The 15,491-nt window shown below is 40.0% G+C and overlaps 2 protein-coding genes across 6 annotated transcripts in view; one reads left to right on the top strand and one right to left on the bottom strand.

Annotated features, from left to right (window-relative positions):
* GPR146 (G protein-coupled receptor 146) overlaps positions 1 to 5,283 on the top strand; it is a 47,076-nt gene extending 41,793 nt beyond the window's left edge. For 2 of the 5 annotated variants that reach the window (XM_083872635.1, XM_083872633.1), the window contains exon 3: positions 3,281 to 5,283. In XM_083872635.1, the coding sequence (XP_083728761.1) occupies positions 3,325 to 4,329 (1,005 nt within the window). In that variant the 5' untranslated portion in view covers positions 3,281 to 3,324 and the 3' untranslated portion in view covers positions 4,330 to 5,283. Of the gene's footprint in view, positions 1 to 583; positions 719 to 742; positions 852 to 887; positions 1,036 to 3,280 lie in introns of those variants that run through there. The other 3 variants (XM_083872631.1, XM_083872634.1, XM_083872632.1) reach the window with 3 other exon arrangements.
* Positions 1 to 15,491, bottom strand: part of CHLSN (cholesin) — a 122,796-nt gene that overhangs the window by 74,399 nt on the left and 32,906 nt on the right. The gene's annotated exons all lie outside the window — the stretch shown is intronic.

The following is a 15,491-nucleotide window of genomic DNA, read 5'->3' as shown; positions in this document are numbered from 1 at the left end:
AGTGACATGCAAATATCCTTGAGATTAATCAACTTTTAAAAAAAGGAAGCGGAATGGAACTGATAACACCCTCACAAAATGAGGGTTATGTCGTAACACCTTTTCCCAACACCAAAACAATCTCCAAATTCAAAGCAAACGCTCAGAAACTTTTCTTCCTACCTTGTTTTACAAGCTGGTTTACGTTTGCCAGCACCACAAGCACCTGTGCACTTCGTGCTACAGGAGTTTTTATATTTTTAAATACCGATTGTTCAGGATATATGGCCTATTAAAATGAAACCTCAAAGCTACATATTCCCATCCCGAGGTACAAATGAAACCCACGCTGTTGACTGAAGGCTGCTGACTGCACTGGCAGGGGATGGCAGGGGCAGAACCCCAGCGCCGATGACAAAACCACAACAAACCCGCTCGCCCCTGGATTTTAACAGTAAATCCCAAACCCGGGGACTACAAAGCCAGAGCGGCATCCAACAGCTCCGAGCACAACCTCTCACTTCTTGAAACTGGCTGTAAACAGGGGGAGGGAGGGGCCAGGCGCCTGCCAAGCCGAGCCAAGCCGAGCCAAGCCAAGCAGAAACTTGTGAGTAACTTAGAGAGGCAAAACAAGTGCAGCGCGGGCAGCGCCGGCCGGGCCCGCACCATGACCGGGGGCTGGCGGGCCGCTCGGGGCCCCGGGAGGGCGGCTCGGGGCCCCGGCACACGGCAATTGAAGGTGAGAGGCTGCGGAGCACGGCGGGGCCGGGGCGCGATCCCGGGCTGAGCCCCGAGGAGCCGGGCACTGTAAACAAGAGGCTGCTGCAGCCGCACTTATGCAACAGAGGCGACCTGCGGCTGCAGAGCTGGCGGTGAGCGCGCAGGGCAGGGAGAGAGGAGGGAAGGGAGGAAGGAAGGAAGGAAGGGGGGAGCGGGGATAGAGCCGCTCGGAGGGTGCCCGGACACGGCAGAGCCGCCCGGGCAGTGACAGAAATGCCGAGCGGGGCCTGCGCTGCTCTCCCCGCACAGCCAACACGGTCACCGCCTCCTGCCATGGTAAGTGAGCCTGAGCAACACCGGCATGCCGGCCGCAGACATGCCTCACCTGGCAGCTTAAAAGCCATCAAGGAGATTTTCCGAGAAAGTATTTTAATTTGGGGTTTTGTTTTTGCTTATTCCAGAGGTAGATATTATTTTCCTAAGATTGCTGTTTAATACAATGAATCGCCTGCCATTTCTGTCATTAAGACAGAATTGTGTTTAACCGCACTTAGAGGATGTAAAGAAAAAATGAGGGTAATGACTAAAAGCACTTTGGAAAGCAGACATCCCCTTGGTCTGTAAAGCACAGAGGCTGGTAGCAGACTGTTGATCTTCTGAGACAATATACAGGCAAGTTATTGGGTGGCTGATGTAATTCAGTCTGGAGTAATCAAAGCTACATGCTTAAGGATAAACCTGCATAATGGAATAACGTGATTGTATCCGTGCCTGTGCTTAGTCACCTTTGCACTCACCAGAATGCATAGATTTGCAATATCTGGTTCCAGTCTGTTGCTTTGCTTGAATCGAGTCGTAACAGTTCAATGAGGTGTAGTTTTGGTTCCCTTCAACTGCGAAAAAACAGCTTTGCTTTTATTTTCTTAAAAACCTAAAACAACAGATGCTTCCTGAGAACAAACGGGGTTGGTTTTGGTGCTCAAAAATAGAGTGAGGATGGAAAGACAACATAAAGATATGATACAGTTCAATCATACACAACAGTATAGCTGAAGAACTGACGTGAGAAAATGAACCAAAAAAGTCAAGTTTTCCCACAAAGGTGAAAACAGCCTTTGGAAACGAGAACTTCTGGTGCTGCCACAGAAGCCACTTCTCTGAGGAAATCCAGCATGGGACAGTGGGATAAAAATTTGCTTGTCCAGCTAAAATTACTGTATTTTTAGCCTGATCTCTGGCTTAGCTTATGTTATTTAGAAGGAAAATGCACACAAAACAACTGCTGTGGGAAATAAAACATGGAAGTTGACGCAGTTTTGAGACAAACTTTGTGCTGTGGCTGAAGAGTCAAAGGATTAGCACCAGGGAGATGCAGTCACGTACCCGTACGCTCACAGACCCCACACAGTGTCATTTACCCATCTGGTTCATGGAGTGCAGCATGTTGTCTAGTAGCATTCATTTTCATTGCACAATGTTTATTGTGGATTGATTAAATCTCGCTCTCCCTCTGGAAAGAATCCAGGTACGTGGACTTATACTTTGCTATAGGTGCTGACAGAGAAGCAGACGAAACCACAGAGTGTGTGACAGGCAGAGTACGTGACAGGGGAAATCACCTGCTGCACCAGCTCTGTGCTGGCCCTGCCATGGGCTGCCAGGAATAACAGCCATGGTTTTAAGGCTGTGCTTGCTTTGAGTTGTACTTCAGAGGTTATTTCTTGTTTCTGCGTTTTGGAAAGTAACTTTTCACCATTGCTTTGAAGTTCACTTGGTTTCAGTTAAAGTGCTATCTCTACTGACGATAAAGCAAAGATGGCTGGACCACAACTGCTGATAGTAGCATACTTTTTAAAGAATTCGAGCTATTTTGAGAGGAAATGATAGCTGATTCTTGCCTTTTTGGAAAGTCAGGCTGCCCTGATATTAGGTTCCCTGGACTACAGAGGTCCATTGTTTTTTTTAAACTAAATGGTTATAAGGTTGGAAGTCCGAATACAAACTGACCTATTTAAAAAAAAAAAACAAACCACAAAGCCAACCCCCCCCACATCTCATTTCCCAGTATCCTCTAGTCTTTGTCAGTTTTATCAGTGATCCAGTACACATCCACCATAATGACTTGTGCCTCCTAAGAAACTTTCTAAGGTAAAGCTTACTTAAGATATTAGGAGATCTTTATTTTCCATCATACTGTGAAGATTTGTGCTTCAGTTTATATCCTTCCACTCTTCGGTAGTTACCCTTATATATTTTTAGCTATATACAAGGTACTGGTTGACAATTTTCAAAAAATTGCATTGGTATTCATATATACATCAGTACTTAATGAAAGTTTACAATTTACTTCTGTTAAGTGTCCTGTATCAACTGATTTGCCACTAGTTTCATTTAAATCAAAACTGCAGAACATGTATTAGTTTAATGAAATTTTGAATAACAGTTTACTTTCTTCTAGACTAACAACATCAGTTACGTGATGTGTATAATCTTAAAGTTCAAAATGTTTTCTTCACAGTACTTTGCATTTCATTTATGATGTAATATTTTAACAACACTTTCACTATTTCTCTCTCTACAGAAAAGCTGGTAAGCAGCAAAGAAGACACAAAAGCTAAAATCACTATGTGGAGCTGTGAAGCCTTAATCAACAGTACTGAGAACAGTGAGGACCAGCATCTCTGCCATGACTTCGACCTTGTGCTTTCCATCTTTTCCCTTCTCTACCTCATTATATGTTTCCCAATTGGCCTTTGTTACAATGGCCTGCTGGTCCTAGTTAACCTCTACAACAAAGCTACTATGACTATGCCAGATGTTTACTTTGTCAACATTGCCATCGCCGGCCTCATCATCAACACTCTGGCACCAATGTACCTGCTGGGTCTTACCAATACAAAATGGGCCATCTGGAGTTCCAGCAATGAAGTTTATATTACCTTCCTTATTTTATTCAACGTCTCATCGTTGGTTACCATGTACTCTACCACACTGCTCAGTCTGGACTACTACATCGAGCGCGCCCTGCCCAGGACTTACATGTCCAGTGTGTACAACACCAAACACGTCTGCGGGTTCATTTGGGGCGGAGCCATGCTCACGAGCTTCTCATCTCTCCTGTTCTACGTTTGCAACCACGTGTCCACCAAGATCATCGAGTGTTCCAAGATGCAGAACCAGGAGGCAGCCGATGCCATCATGGTGTTTATCGGGTACGTGGTGCCCGCCATCGCCGTGCTCTACGCGCTGACGCTGATCCTGCGGATTCGCAAAGAGGCCACGCCGCTGGACCAGGACACTGGGCGCCTGGATCCCTCAGTGCACAGGCTTCTGATTGCCACAGTCTGCACACAGTTCACCCTATGGACACCCTATTATGTTATTCTCTTGGTAAGCACGTTTACTAACCTACGAGGAAGAATTCCAGATGTAAATTCCATTCAGATATTACACTTTGCCACAATTTTGTCAAAATTCCTGGCTTTCTCCAGCAGCTTTGTCATGCCTCTGCTCTACAGATACATCAACAAAAACTTCCCCAACAAATTACGGCGTTTGCTGAAAAAGATACACTGTGGGAACCAGGGGTGTTCTCACGAGCGCACAGTTGTACAGCAGGTCATGACATAGGTGTGACACAGCCCCTGGTGCTCTGTGACTGCAGCACTGGGTGCTCAGTGCTGGGACTGTGACGCTGCTGTGGTGGCACTCAGAGACACGTGAGAGTCCCAACCAGGAGGCTGGAAGGAGCTTCTATTGCAAGTTGAATGCAACAGTCTTAATTTTGCAGTAGTTGTTTGCTGAAGTGGTGTGAGGCTCTGGCCTATGTGCTGCATTACCTGTGACATCAGATACCTTCACTGCACTGAACTGATGACAAAGGAGAAACTCTTTTTTAATGGCTCTGATCTTCCTGTCTGAAGAAATCACTAAGCAGTTTATTGAAGTCTTGACTGAAGACACAGCACCTTGTATCTTGTATAGAAAGAGGTATTACCTTGTTTTCTGTACAAAGAAGTGATAGTGCTATCCTTGATGAAGTAAGCAGGATTTTTCAATGAAGATTATATAGATGATCTTTACTGAAGATCATATTATCCATTTATACATGTCCAAATAGTAAATGTTAATTATAAATTAAATTATTTAATTTCTTTCTTCATCACTGAATCCCCTCTAAAAGAAGCCTAATTTACTATTTTCAGAAATTATTTTCTCACACAAACTAATTTGTTTTAACACTTAGGGTAAAATGATTTTTCTTTTAGCTACAACAAATAACAAAAATGTGTTTTAATTTTCCAGTGCTTTGTTTGTATCCTAAAACATTTCAGGAATTCAGAAATATTTATTAACTAATTCTGATGGAACTTAGAGATGTTTGTTCCACATACTAAAATGAAGGACACAGTGGTTTACAAAGTTAAATCAGAATTTAACTAGTAATTATCATCTGGCTAAGTGTTATGGTCCACATATGTTCATGTAACAAGAGTAATTATCTTAAAAAATAAATATGTTTATGATTAACATTTTGTATTTTCAAGGGATATGTTTGCAACAAATAAATTAAACTCTCTTTAATCTACGGCATCACTGGAGGTTTGGAAACCGTATAAAAAATTCCTCAATATAGGAATCCTAGTCAGCAACAGCTCTTTGCTGACCTCTCAGAAAAGCCTTCCATTGGGATTCTTGGATGCACAGTAAAGTCTACTTTCACAGTAGGGATGAAGAAATCCAATCCAGATCACCAAATTGTAGTGATTTTTTGAAATACATGAGAAACACAGGCATGCTGCAGGAAGCACATAAACAGTTACAACAACAAACTACAAAGCACTGATCCAAAAGCTACTTGTTCTCGTGCTGCTGTTGCATTAATGGCAGGAGGGGGGTACAAGTGAAGCTGATATTCTCCCACTGGTGTGGGGCCACAAGACATTTTTGTCACTTGATACAGCATCATTTTATTCCATAATCTGTCACAAATTTCCACGTGACATCATTAAAAAAATGTGACTTTTCAAGCTTCTGGTATAGAAAAAAAACATGGAACAAGACCAGAACTGAACCTTTCCCATTGCTTAGAGCACAGTCTTATCTGATAACTGGTCCTAGAATGTCAGCAGAGGTACATACTAAAGTAAGGTGAGGAACAGACCTTTCAGATCTTTTCCCATCAAGCAATTTTTTCCTATAGTCATCTTTGCTTATCTTCTTTATATACAAGCATCTCTAAGATATCAAAATCCTAGTGGAAGACTTTCCATTAATCTTTATTTTTTTAAGAGCTTTTCATCTTTCACTGAGTATTTTTAACCCTTAAAGCCTACAGAGTAAATAATCTATTTCTGTGGTGTTTTCAGCTTTAGCCTGTTGATGAAAACCGTGTTAAGGTCTGAAGCTGTTCCTTACCACTGTGTCCAACTCTCACACACATTTACAGTGCCTCTGTGCTGACATACATGATACTGGCTGCTTTCTTGGTTTTGCCCACCTTGAGAGATTTTCAGTGAATTTCTACACATCTTGAGCATTCAAGCTCACTTCCACACAGAAGTGCTTAAGAACAAACTCCTTCCTTACAGCTGTCAAGCAAATAGACTCCTTCTTCCCTTCTGAGGAAAAATTAGGTTTCTTAATGCACCACATTTAATCTCTCACATAAAATCTGTTGAGGAAGTTCTGTGCCATCATGCAGGAGGAGTTCCAGCAGGGAGGAACTGGCTTATCTGGTGTGGATAGAGGCTTTCAAGACCTGGGACACTGCCAGAACAGTGCAGCTGAGCAGGCAACTTTAAGTGCAATTTCAACTTCCATGTTGCTTCCTGACTTCCATTTCTTCCTTCTCTTAAGACATCTTATTTTCTGTCTCTGAAAGAACTGTTGCCTTTATTTCTGTTCCTTTCTCCCCGTGTTAAATTCTCAGTTTCAGATCATGGCTCTTGTTTAATTTCTCTTTATTATTTTTCACTTCTCTGCACGATTTATTTAACTTCCATTTCTCTCCCATCCCTGCCTGTCTTGCACACCTGGTGCCATTCAGTACTCCTGTTTACTTCATCACACTGACTCCTTTACAGTGATCCAAATCTTACTCAGTGATTTGACGTTACAAACAAATTGATGTAGTAAAATGGAAGCTGCTATTTAAGAGACGTAGAAAGACAGATTTTTATGGCATTTACCCATGGGGTATCCAGTCTGGTTTTTTTCCTAATCTTTTTTACTGCAACAGAGCTACGGATGTTTGCCTATATCCTTGATAAACACTAAATGTGATGGCAATCATAGATACAACAACTTGGATAATTTAATGAACAAGACTGCTATCCACTCAACCTCTCTGAAAAGTTAATTCCATGTATTAGTTGCTTCAAAGAAACAGTGCTGTAGATCTGCCTGGTTGCTGCTCTCCTAAGGAAATTCTCAACTCAATTGCAGCATCCTCACCTGATATCTCTTAGAAAGCTGTATCCTAAAAAGAGAGAGCTTTGCAATATTTATATAAAGAACAGTAGAGGAGCAAGTGCAGTAAAATACTTAAGGAAATACAAAGTATCATAAATTAGGATCAAGTTTTATGGACAAATGTTTAATACACAAAGTTCTCGAGAATGGGGCCTTTCCATTTCAAATACCTGAAGGTTTCTGGTGACTGTAAATAGGGGCTTATCTATTACACATTTAAATAAATATGAATAAAATACTGTATATATGCAAGATAAAAATCAGCCTACTGATGTAAAAAGAATCTGCAAAGAGTTTATTAAATTATTTCTAAAAGTGTATCATTTAAATGTAAACCTCTGAACAGGAAGGTGTACTGTATGCTTCTGTATGTATATAATGTGTACTAGAAAGTAAGCACTAGTTAAGTGCCATATTAACAGTGTTATTTTCTCACAAAATTAAACTTAATATTTGAATTGATCTATGGCTTACAGCCCTCTTGCTGAACTGCTAATTAAGTCAAATCAATGAACTAACAAAAATGTCATGCTCTGCTTCTGAGGTATTAACACAGCTCAAGACAGGTCCTGGTTGACCAATTTAGTAGAGGTTCTAGTTTCAAAAGTTTACATTTCAGAATCAAATTTTGTTGGTCTCTGAAGATTTAATTTATAAAAAGAAGGTGATCAGCCACTAGAAGATTCCTGGTTCTGTTACAATGAAGAGATGTGGACTCCAATATCATGTCAGAATATTATAGAAATGGACTTTCTGGAAAGCTTCATGAAGGAAGTATTGACTCATAATACATTCTCAATAAAAAGTGTTCAAGTGTACATGGTCAATAAAATGTGTCTTTTTTTTTAAATTTTGTTTTCTTGATAAAAACCTGTTGTAGACAAAGTTAAACCTGTGTGGCTTCACTGAATCAAAACATAACAAAATGCATGACTTGGATGTCAGATATCCAGGCCTTAATTTGACAATATTAAAATCTCAGTATCCATCAGCATGAAGTTGGCTGAGAGTGAAAGCTAAAAGGCACATACCTCTCCTTTTTTCAGCATAAAGAATCCTGCATTAATGTGGCAGAGTAGCATTGCACCTGGAGATCAATGCAAACATTGGCCACATCCTGACAACTTCCTTTCCTTTGTGCTGCCACAATCAGCTTCCTGCAGAAGTTCTCTTGGTTCTCAGAACAACATAATAAATCCACACCTCCGGCATCCCAAAGGAAACACAGCTTTTAAGAATCTAAGATCCCTTATAACACATTCATGGCAGTAACCACTGCACATAACCAAAAGATTACTCCCCATGGATCAGTTCATTTACCCTACATATATGAAAATATTTTTTTGGGTGTACTTTCAAAATTATTAATTTCTTCCCTTTTGTTGTTCTGTGAAGTGTAGGATGACAGCAAGTGACAGCAAACTGTATTTAGAATGATTATTGGTAAACTCTTTAAGAAAACCCTCAGTCCAAGGCACTTTTAAGTCCCAGTCAGAAATAAATGAAAATGGCAACTCTCAGAGTGGAAGTTGCAATATTACACCATTTAAGCAAGGCCTAGTAGCTGACAGGATGCCCTTACTTCCACACACTGTTTTAAAGGGTGTTTAATAGAAGAGCCAGCATTTCTGAACAAGTACAGTGCAGTGATTTCCTGATCCTTCATTCCACAGAGCTTTTGGCTACAAACAAAAAAAAAGGCTTTTTCTCAGTTGGATTAGTAAAACCCCACATGTACAACACAGACTGAAGGATCTTCAGTGAGAACAGTTAGTTACAACAAGCAGCAAATGCACAAGCCCGCAGGTTTCTGAAGAGTGAACAACTATAAATGCAAGTAAAAAGGGTTGATCAGGTGCAGCAAAGTCAGGATGTTCACACCAGTACAAACCAAGCTGACATGGCACCTGAATTTGTCATTTTCTGTAAATACAGAGACGTTACAGAGGTCAACCACATTTTGGATCACTCACAGAAAATACTCAACTTCTGTATAATAGGAGAATAGGCCCCAAGGCTGTGAAGAAAATACCACACTGCTACCACAAACCTCAGAAGGAAGTAACACCTCTTTTTTCCTTGTTTAAAACTAAGATTCAATTAATTTTTTGTTCTCTGCGTATGTGCATCGGTAATGCCGCATTTATCTCTGCTTAGTAAAAGTGAAAGCAGCAGTGTCTAGGCTGGAGACCTTGTGAGCTGCACTGCAGGACACAGCACTGGTAAGACCCAAGAAAAGCAGAACCTGCCCAAGTGCCACTCTCAGTTCCACTGTTCCCTGAGAACTCGGAGAGGAATTGATTCTTGCCCAAGTTTCTGCAGCTGTGAAGTGCTCAACGCACTGATGAATCCTAAACATCTGCTCCTAAATTAATTTATGTAGTCTCTTAATAAGCAAAATCTTGTGTATTTCTTGAGTATCTTGTGCAATACTTTTTCCAAGTGAAAGCCATCTAATGGTACAAACCCAGCTGTGCAGACTGCCATGGCAACAAATCTGAAGTGTGAAATGTTTTCTCTGTTGAATTCCTTAAGTTTTCTATTATATATCAAAACACTCTGACATATGCTGACTACATTCTTTTTCCATCAGGAGAGCAGAGGATCTGTTATCTCCTTTGTCATCCCACTTTCTTCCCACCAAGTCCTTCCCTTACCTTGAAATTCCATGTGATTTTGTTATATTTCTTCCTTCTAAAGAACCAGCACTTTTAATTACATGCACAAGAATTGTCAAAAATATTCACAGTCTGCAGCAGGCACAATTTCCATATTTACTACAAATCATGGCAATAAAAGATTTTAAAGCACAGGATTCTCATCAGAGTATTTATAAATTAAGTATAAAATATACTTTAAAAACCTCTTTCTATCAAAAGTTCTTTAAAGCAAGATTTATAACCAGAAGTGGATCCATTTTATCCAGTTTAAAAAGTACCTGCATGCTTTTTCCCCTTTTCTCAAATACATTATCCCGGAGGTGCTGCCACTGGCACTGACAGGCTCAGCCTTGGCCAGTGGCAGGTCCACCTTGGGGTCTGCTGGAATTGGATCTGTTGGACATGGAGAAGTTTCTGGCAGCTTCTCGCAGAAGCTCTGTAGCCCCTCCCTGCCTCTGCTATCCAAACCTTGCCATGCAAACCCAGCACAATTACTGATTTCAAAGTGAATTGAAAAGCATAATTTTAGCCCCCTCAGATTTGTAAATCTAAGCTAAAATTTATCTTGAAATCAATAGAATTTCTGCACTCTTTCTTATCTCCAAAACCTTTAAAAGATCATTTTGAAGTGAATTCTGGTATTTCTTTATCAAAGCTGTTTTAGAAACTCCATCTGGTGGTCACTGGGGGAATGCTCTTGTAGCTCCCGAAAGCAGTAAGATCAGTAAAATTAGTTAGATTTAAATTAATCTTTAGGGAAAAAAACCCAAACAGTTCCAGTTTCTGGTTAAACACAGATTTGTACAGCTGGTCCTGCCTGCAGGCAGTGAGGGTATTGCTGCAAGTATTTAGAGCAAACAAAATTAACCTCAACTTGGACAATCAACTGCTGCTGTGAGGGAGAGGCAGGTAAGAGACAATTCTGTTGCAAGAAACAAATCTCAGCAATGGTTAATTTTGGTTTTGAACCTAATAGAAGGATATTTAACCGGGCTACTAGGTCTGACTATCCACAAAGAAGAAATATTTATTAAAAAGCAAATGTTTCTTGTATTGTTTCATGAAACATCTGTTACTAGTAATTGTGATTGACAAGATTTTCAAAGACCAAAGGAAGTGCTATTCCCATTCAGCTCCAGAGTATTGTAATTCTTTCTAATTAAGTATGGTTTCACTAGTTCTCAGTGAAATAGATTTCTTACTTAATTAAGAGAGAAGTCTGAAATTTCTCAGGTCCAGCCTATGTGCAATTAAATAACCATTTTAGCACCAGCAGGGCTCTCTTATAACTTGCTATTAGAAAAAGCTTTTTTCCATCTTTTAGTAGAGTATTATTTTGAAATACAGGCAATTTTTGAGCTCTTGTAGCTGAGTTACATGGATGATTTACCTGTATTGAGGAATTTATTTTGTGATTGATAGAAACATTACTGTATAGTAATAATAATAAAATACTGTTTATAAAACAACTTACATTACAAACAGTGCTCAAATAAGCCAATAATAAAACCACTAATAGTGAACCACGGGCAAGGAACTCTGAGCTGTGAAGGCAGCAATCACACAGCCCCGAGCATGGCTGTTCTAGGAAAAAAAAAAAAGAAGAAATGTTGATTTAGAACCAGCCCCTGAGGTGCAGGTAATCATTAATAACCAGTGCTTATGGATAAACATCACCAGTCTGGGTTTCTTAACCCTGTCCAAGCAGAGAGAGTAAAACTATCAAATTTTACAATTTCACATAGCTCCATGTACCTTATAAATAAGCATAAACATCTGAATTCCATTTTAAAACCACACTTTAAAACCCTCTTCCTAAACCAAACATGCAGGGAATATAATACAATAAAGCTATGTGAGGTTTTTTTGTTCTAATATGAATCCATAAACAAAATTTCTTTAACCTACTTCCAACTAGCAATTCTTGGTTCTCTGTACAACTTCCCTCATGTTTTGGGGTTTGGTGGGTTTGGGTTTTTTGGAAGAGGGATGTCCTTTTTAATCTCAAAGGCCTAATGTTCTACAATCTTTTAATCCAAGACACAAATTTGCTTGCTGTCAAGTAAGACTAAATATATATAAAACTAACAGCAAGGTCTTTCACAAAAAAAACAATTTTGCAGTGTAACTGGCAACTGTGCATCAATATAACAAAAGCCTTAGAACAGATACCCCTCTCAAAAATTAGGGCGATTTTTTCCCCCAGGAATTTTGAAATATTGCATTAATATAAGTGGCTTTAATGTCTTAAAATGCCACAAAGAAAAGCTTCCAGTATTTAAGCTCAGCCAAACAGAGTCAAAGCAATCTTTGACTAACATAGTGGCTTATATCCCATACTCAAGTTATTTTTTTCTTACATCAAACAGTAGAGGAAAAATTAAGGTGGAAATACATGGCAGTTGATGAAAAACATCTTTGAAACAAAACTGCAGTGTAGTGCATGATTCAAAATTATACATCGGGGTATAGGCAATAACAGTCATTTAATATCCAAAACAATCCTATCAGTCTACACAGGGATGGTTTTCTTAATAACATTACATCCAAATTACATTAACTGAGAGAAGACAGCAGTGTGATCTGAAAATAAACTTTGGGCTCCTCATGCAGGATTAGCTCCCTACACTGATCACTGCCCCTGAGAGTCCAGCCTAGTCCTTGGGCTATCTGAAGGCTGCTGCAGCCTCTGGTCTCCAGGATCCTTGATCACCCTGTTTGATGCAGCACCAGGCAAACACCAGCTCTAATGCTCAGCTGAGCGTTGCAGCTCTTTGCTGAACAACTGACCAGGATTGTTCAGAAGGAAGATGACAAGACAGGATCACCATCTCCATAATACTTTACAGGACGGATATGCCTGAAGCCAGAGAATAAAAAGACTGAAATCTCCAGGGCTGCAGCATCTCACAAGGCAGAAGCATTTGACAGTGTTTGTTAGACAAGATGGAGAAGTTTCTCTCATCTGGCACACATGGATATGAGAGAAAGAGCCTTCACTTCAAATTAAACCTCCTGTCAGGGATGTGTGCTCTGCTAAACACATCAGTAATATGGGTCAATTAAGAGAAAATATTGGTGTTGGTAAAAAAAAAAAAAAGTCATTCACATCTGTTTTCTTTATAGAAACATCTGTCACTCAGTACTGGAGATATTTATTTTGACATATGAACAGTTGTTTTCAAAAATAAACCCAAATGTTGTCCACCACAGCACACTATAGGTGTGGTTGTACATGTTATCCCTAAATATTGCCACAGCACCTCACAATTATTTCACTTCTGTAACTTCACCTTTCCTGCCTCCCTCCTATCCAGAACATCATTATCACACATCTACCTTTTCCACTGACAGCAATTAAAACATGCTAAGAAATTTCATCAAAAAATCGTAAATACATAAAAAATTAATAAAAATAATTATGACATTATGCATCATTGCAAATACAATCACTTAACCATTTTCTGGAGTCTTATGAAACCTTTATACAACTGAACACTAGTCTGCTTGCCACTATTCTCATGACTTGTACCCTGTGATCGTTTAAGCAAATTGAACTGGTTTATTGTTTTTGCTAAGGAAAGATGCAGCTGGCCACACAGCAGCAATATTTTGCTTTTCTTTTACTAACACATTAACTGTGACAGTAACAGCACAGCACGCTGCTCCCAAAACTCCACCTGGGAGCTCTTAACATACCTCAAAATTTCTTTTGTTTCTGTAGATGAGGCAGAATTGCAGCTATCAACATGGGAATCAGCAAAGTCTAAACAGAATAAAAAATACAGAGTTGGGAAACTCTTATTTTCTAACCTCTATTTCTCCTCTGGCTTTCAATTTATTCCATCACCTTGGAAGAATAAATTTCTCAGTAGCCAAGTTTCTGCACCTGTAAAATGTGATGCTTTCTGATGTGTGAGTCTCTCAGGCCGTATACAATTCTGAAATTGAGTTGTGTTACTTGCACCTGATTCCAAGCAGGAAACACGTTCTTGCTCCCTAAATATCAGTGAATAAGGAAGTTTAGGTTCAGGTTTCAGACAAAGTATGAACTAATGCCTGTAAAGGTGAATGCATTTTAGAGACAGGAGCTTTCTCTTTGATTACTTTTTTCTTTTTAAAGATGGGAGGGGTGAGAAACAGCTTCTCTCTTTTTACTTTTCCGGTTCTATTTATACAATTTTCTCATTAGCAGGTAAGTTCCCTTGGAGCTCTGCTTACCCAGCCTATGCATTGTCAGAGCCGAGGTTACTGAGTAACAGGAAATGTGGCCTCAGCACTGCTGTGTCAGGGCTTATCTATCTGCACAGGAGTTACTCCTTCATCACCGACTGCTCATTAACTCAGAGTCACTGAAACCTTTGTAAAGAGTGGTTTGAATATTCCTTAAATTGGTGCAGTTGTTGATTTGCCTCTCTTTTACTAATAAACACAAAGGGCACAGACAGATATCCTTATGAACACCCACCGAAGGCAAATTCATAAAGATATAACCCCCAGCAGTTTGCTCCTGGCCCTCAGCCAAGAAATAATTTTACCTTCCCTACCCCATCCCCAGCAAGGCCCAGGGTTATCAATAACACGTTTATTCAAAGCACTTCAGTGGAAAGTACAGCAACGAAACCATGTTGCAACTGTTCAGCATTGCCTCCAGTGCACAAGTGATCCATTCTGGAAGCTAAACAGTTAAGTTGATAGCCAAAACCTTCCTGAAATTTTTCTGTAATTTCAGAAGCAATCATTTCACCATGCCTACATAGTTTGGTGTGCTCTCTGCACAGCCCTCAGTCCTAGAAAGAATAAGATGACACTTGAAATTTGCATCTTTACTGAAAAACCAACAGAAAAATAAAAGAATCATCTGATTTGCATGTAATGACGATGCATTTTTTTTTTACCATTCTTAACTATAAGAATTTAATATTAACAGAATGAGCCTGGATTAGGGTGCAGCTCACAGGGAAATGCTACATACAAGACACCTACACTACACTGCCACTTTGCCCAAGGTCTTCTGTCACAGTTTGGAGGGACTACCGCAAATAAAAGGGAAACAACTAAAAAACCTCCCCAGTCCAACAAACTCTTACATATGATGATCAAAACCAAAGGCTCTGTGTGGATTACAGTATTCTGAATAAAGTCCATTGGAAATCACATTTCACAGAGCCCCTAAACTATTCAAGAACTGCTCTGGAGGACACTTACTTTGCAAAGAATGTGAACCTTCAACCTGAAAACTGAAATGTTTCTGAGCTACTGCTGCAACCCGAGACCCTCCATCCAGTCTACCTCTAACCTCAAGGAAGTATTTAGAGCAGTAGTGCTAACCTTCATATGAAAATGTAGACCAAGTGCTAAAATACCTTCTCCAGGTAATCCACAACTCTGATTTTGAAATTTAGACTCACACAGAATTGTCTGATTTCACTTCTTTGAAGTGTTTTGGCAGCCTCTGCGTGCTTTTCAGTAAGCCTTGTTAAAGCGCAACAAGTGGGAAGCCATGAAAACAGAGTGCTGACACACTGGTCACAAACTACCCTCTCAACCCACAAAAGCCACTGCAGGTTACTGAAGGATTACAACTGAAATGCCCTTCTCCATGAGCTGATGTAAGAAAACATGATGTTACTGATACATCCCAGACAGACGGGCCAC

The sequence above is a fragment of the Zosterops lateralis genome (assembly GCF_965231275.1).
Source record: "Zosterops lateralis genome assembly, chromosome: 15".
In the NCBI taxonomy this organism is placed as follows: Eukaryota; Metazoa; Chordata; class Aves; order Passeriformes; family Zosteropidae; genus Zosterops; species Zosterops lateralis.
Note: the sequence above shows the minus strand (reverse complement) of the source record. Positions and strands in the feature narration are given on the sequence as shown.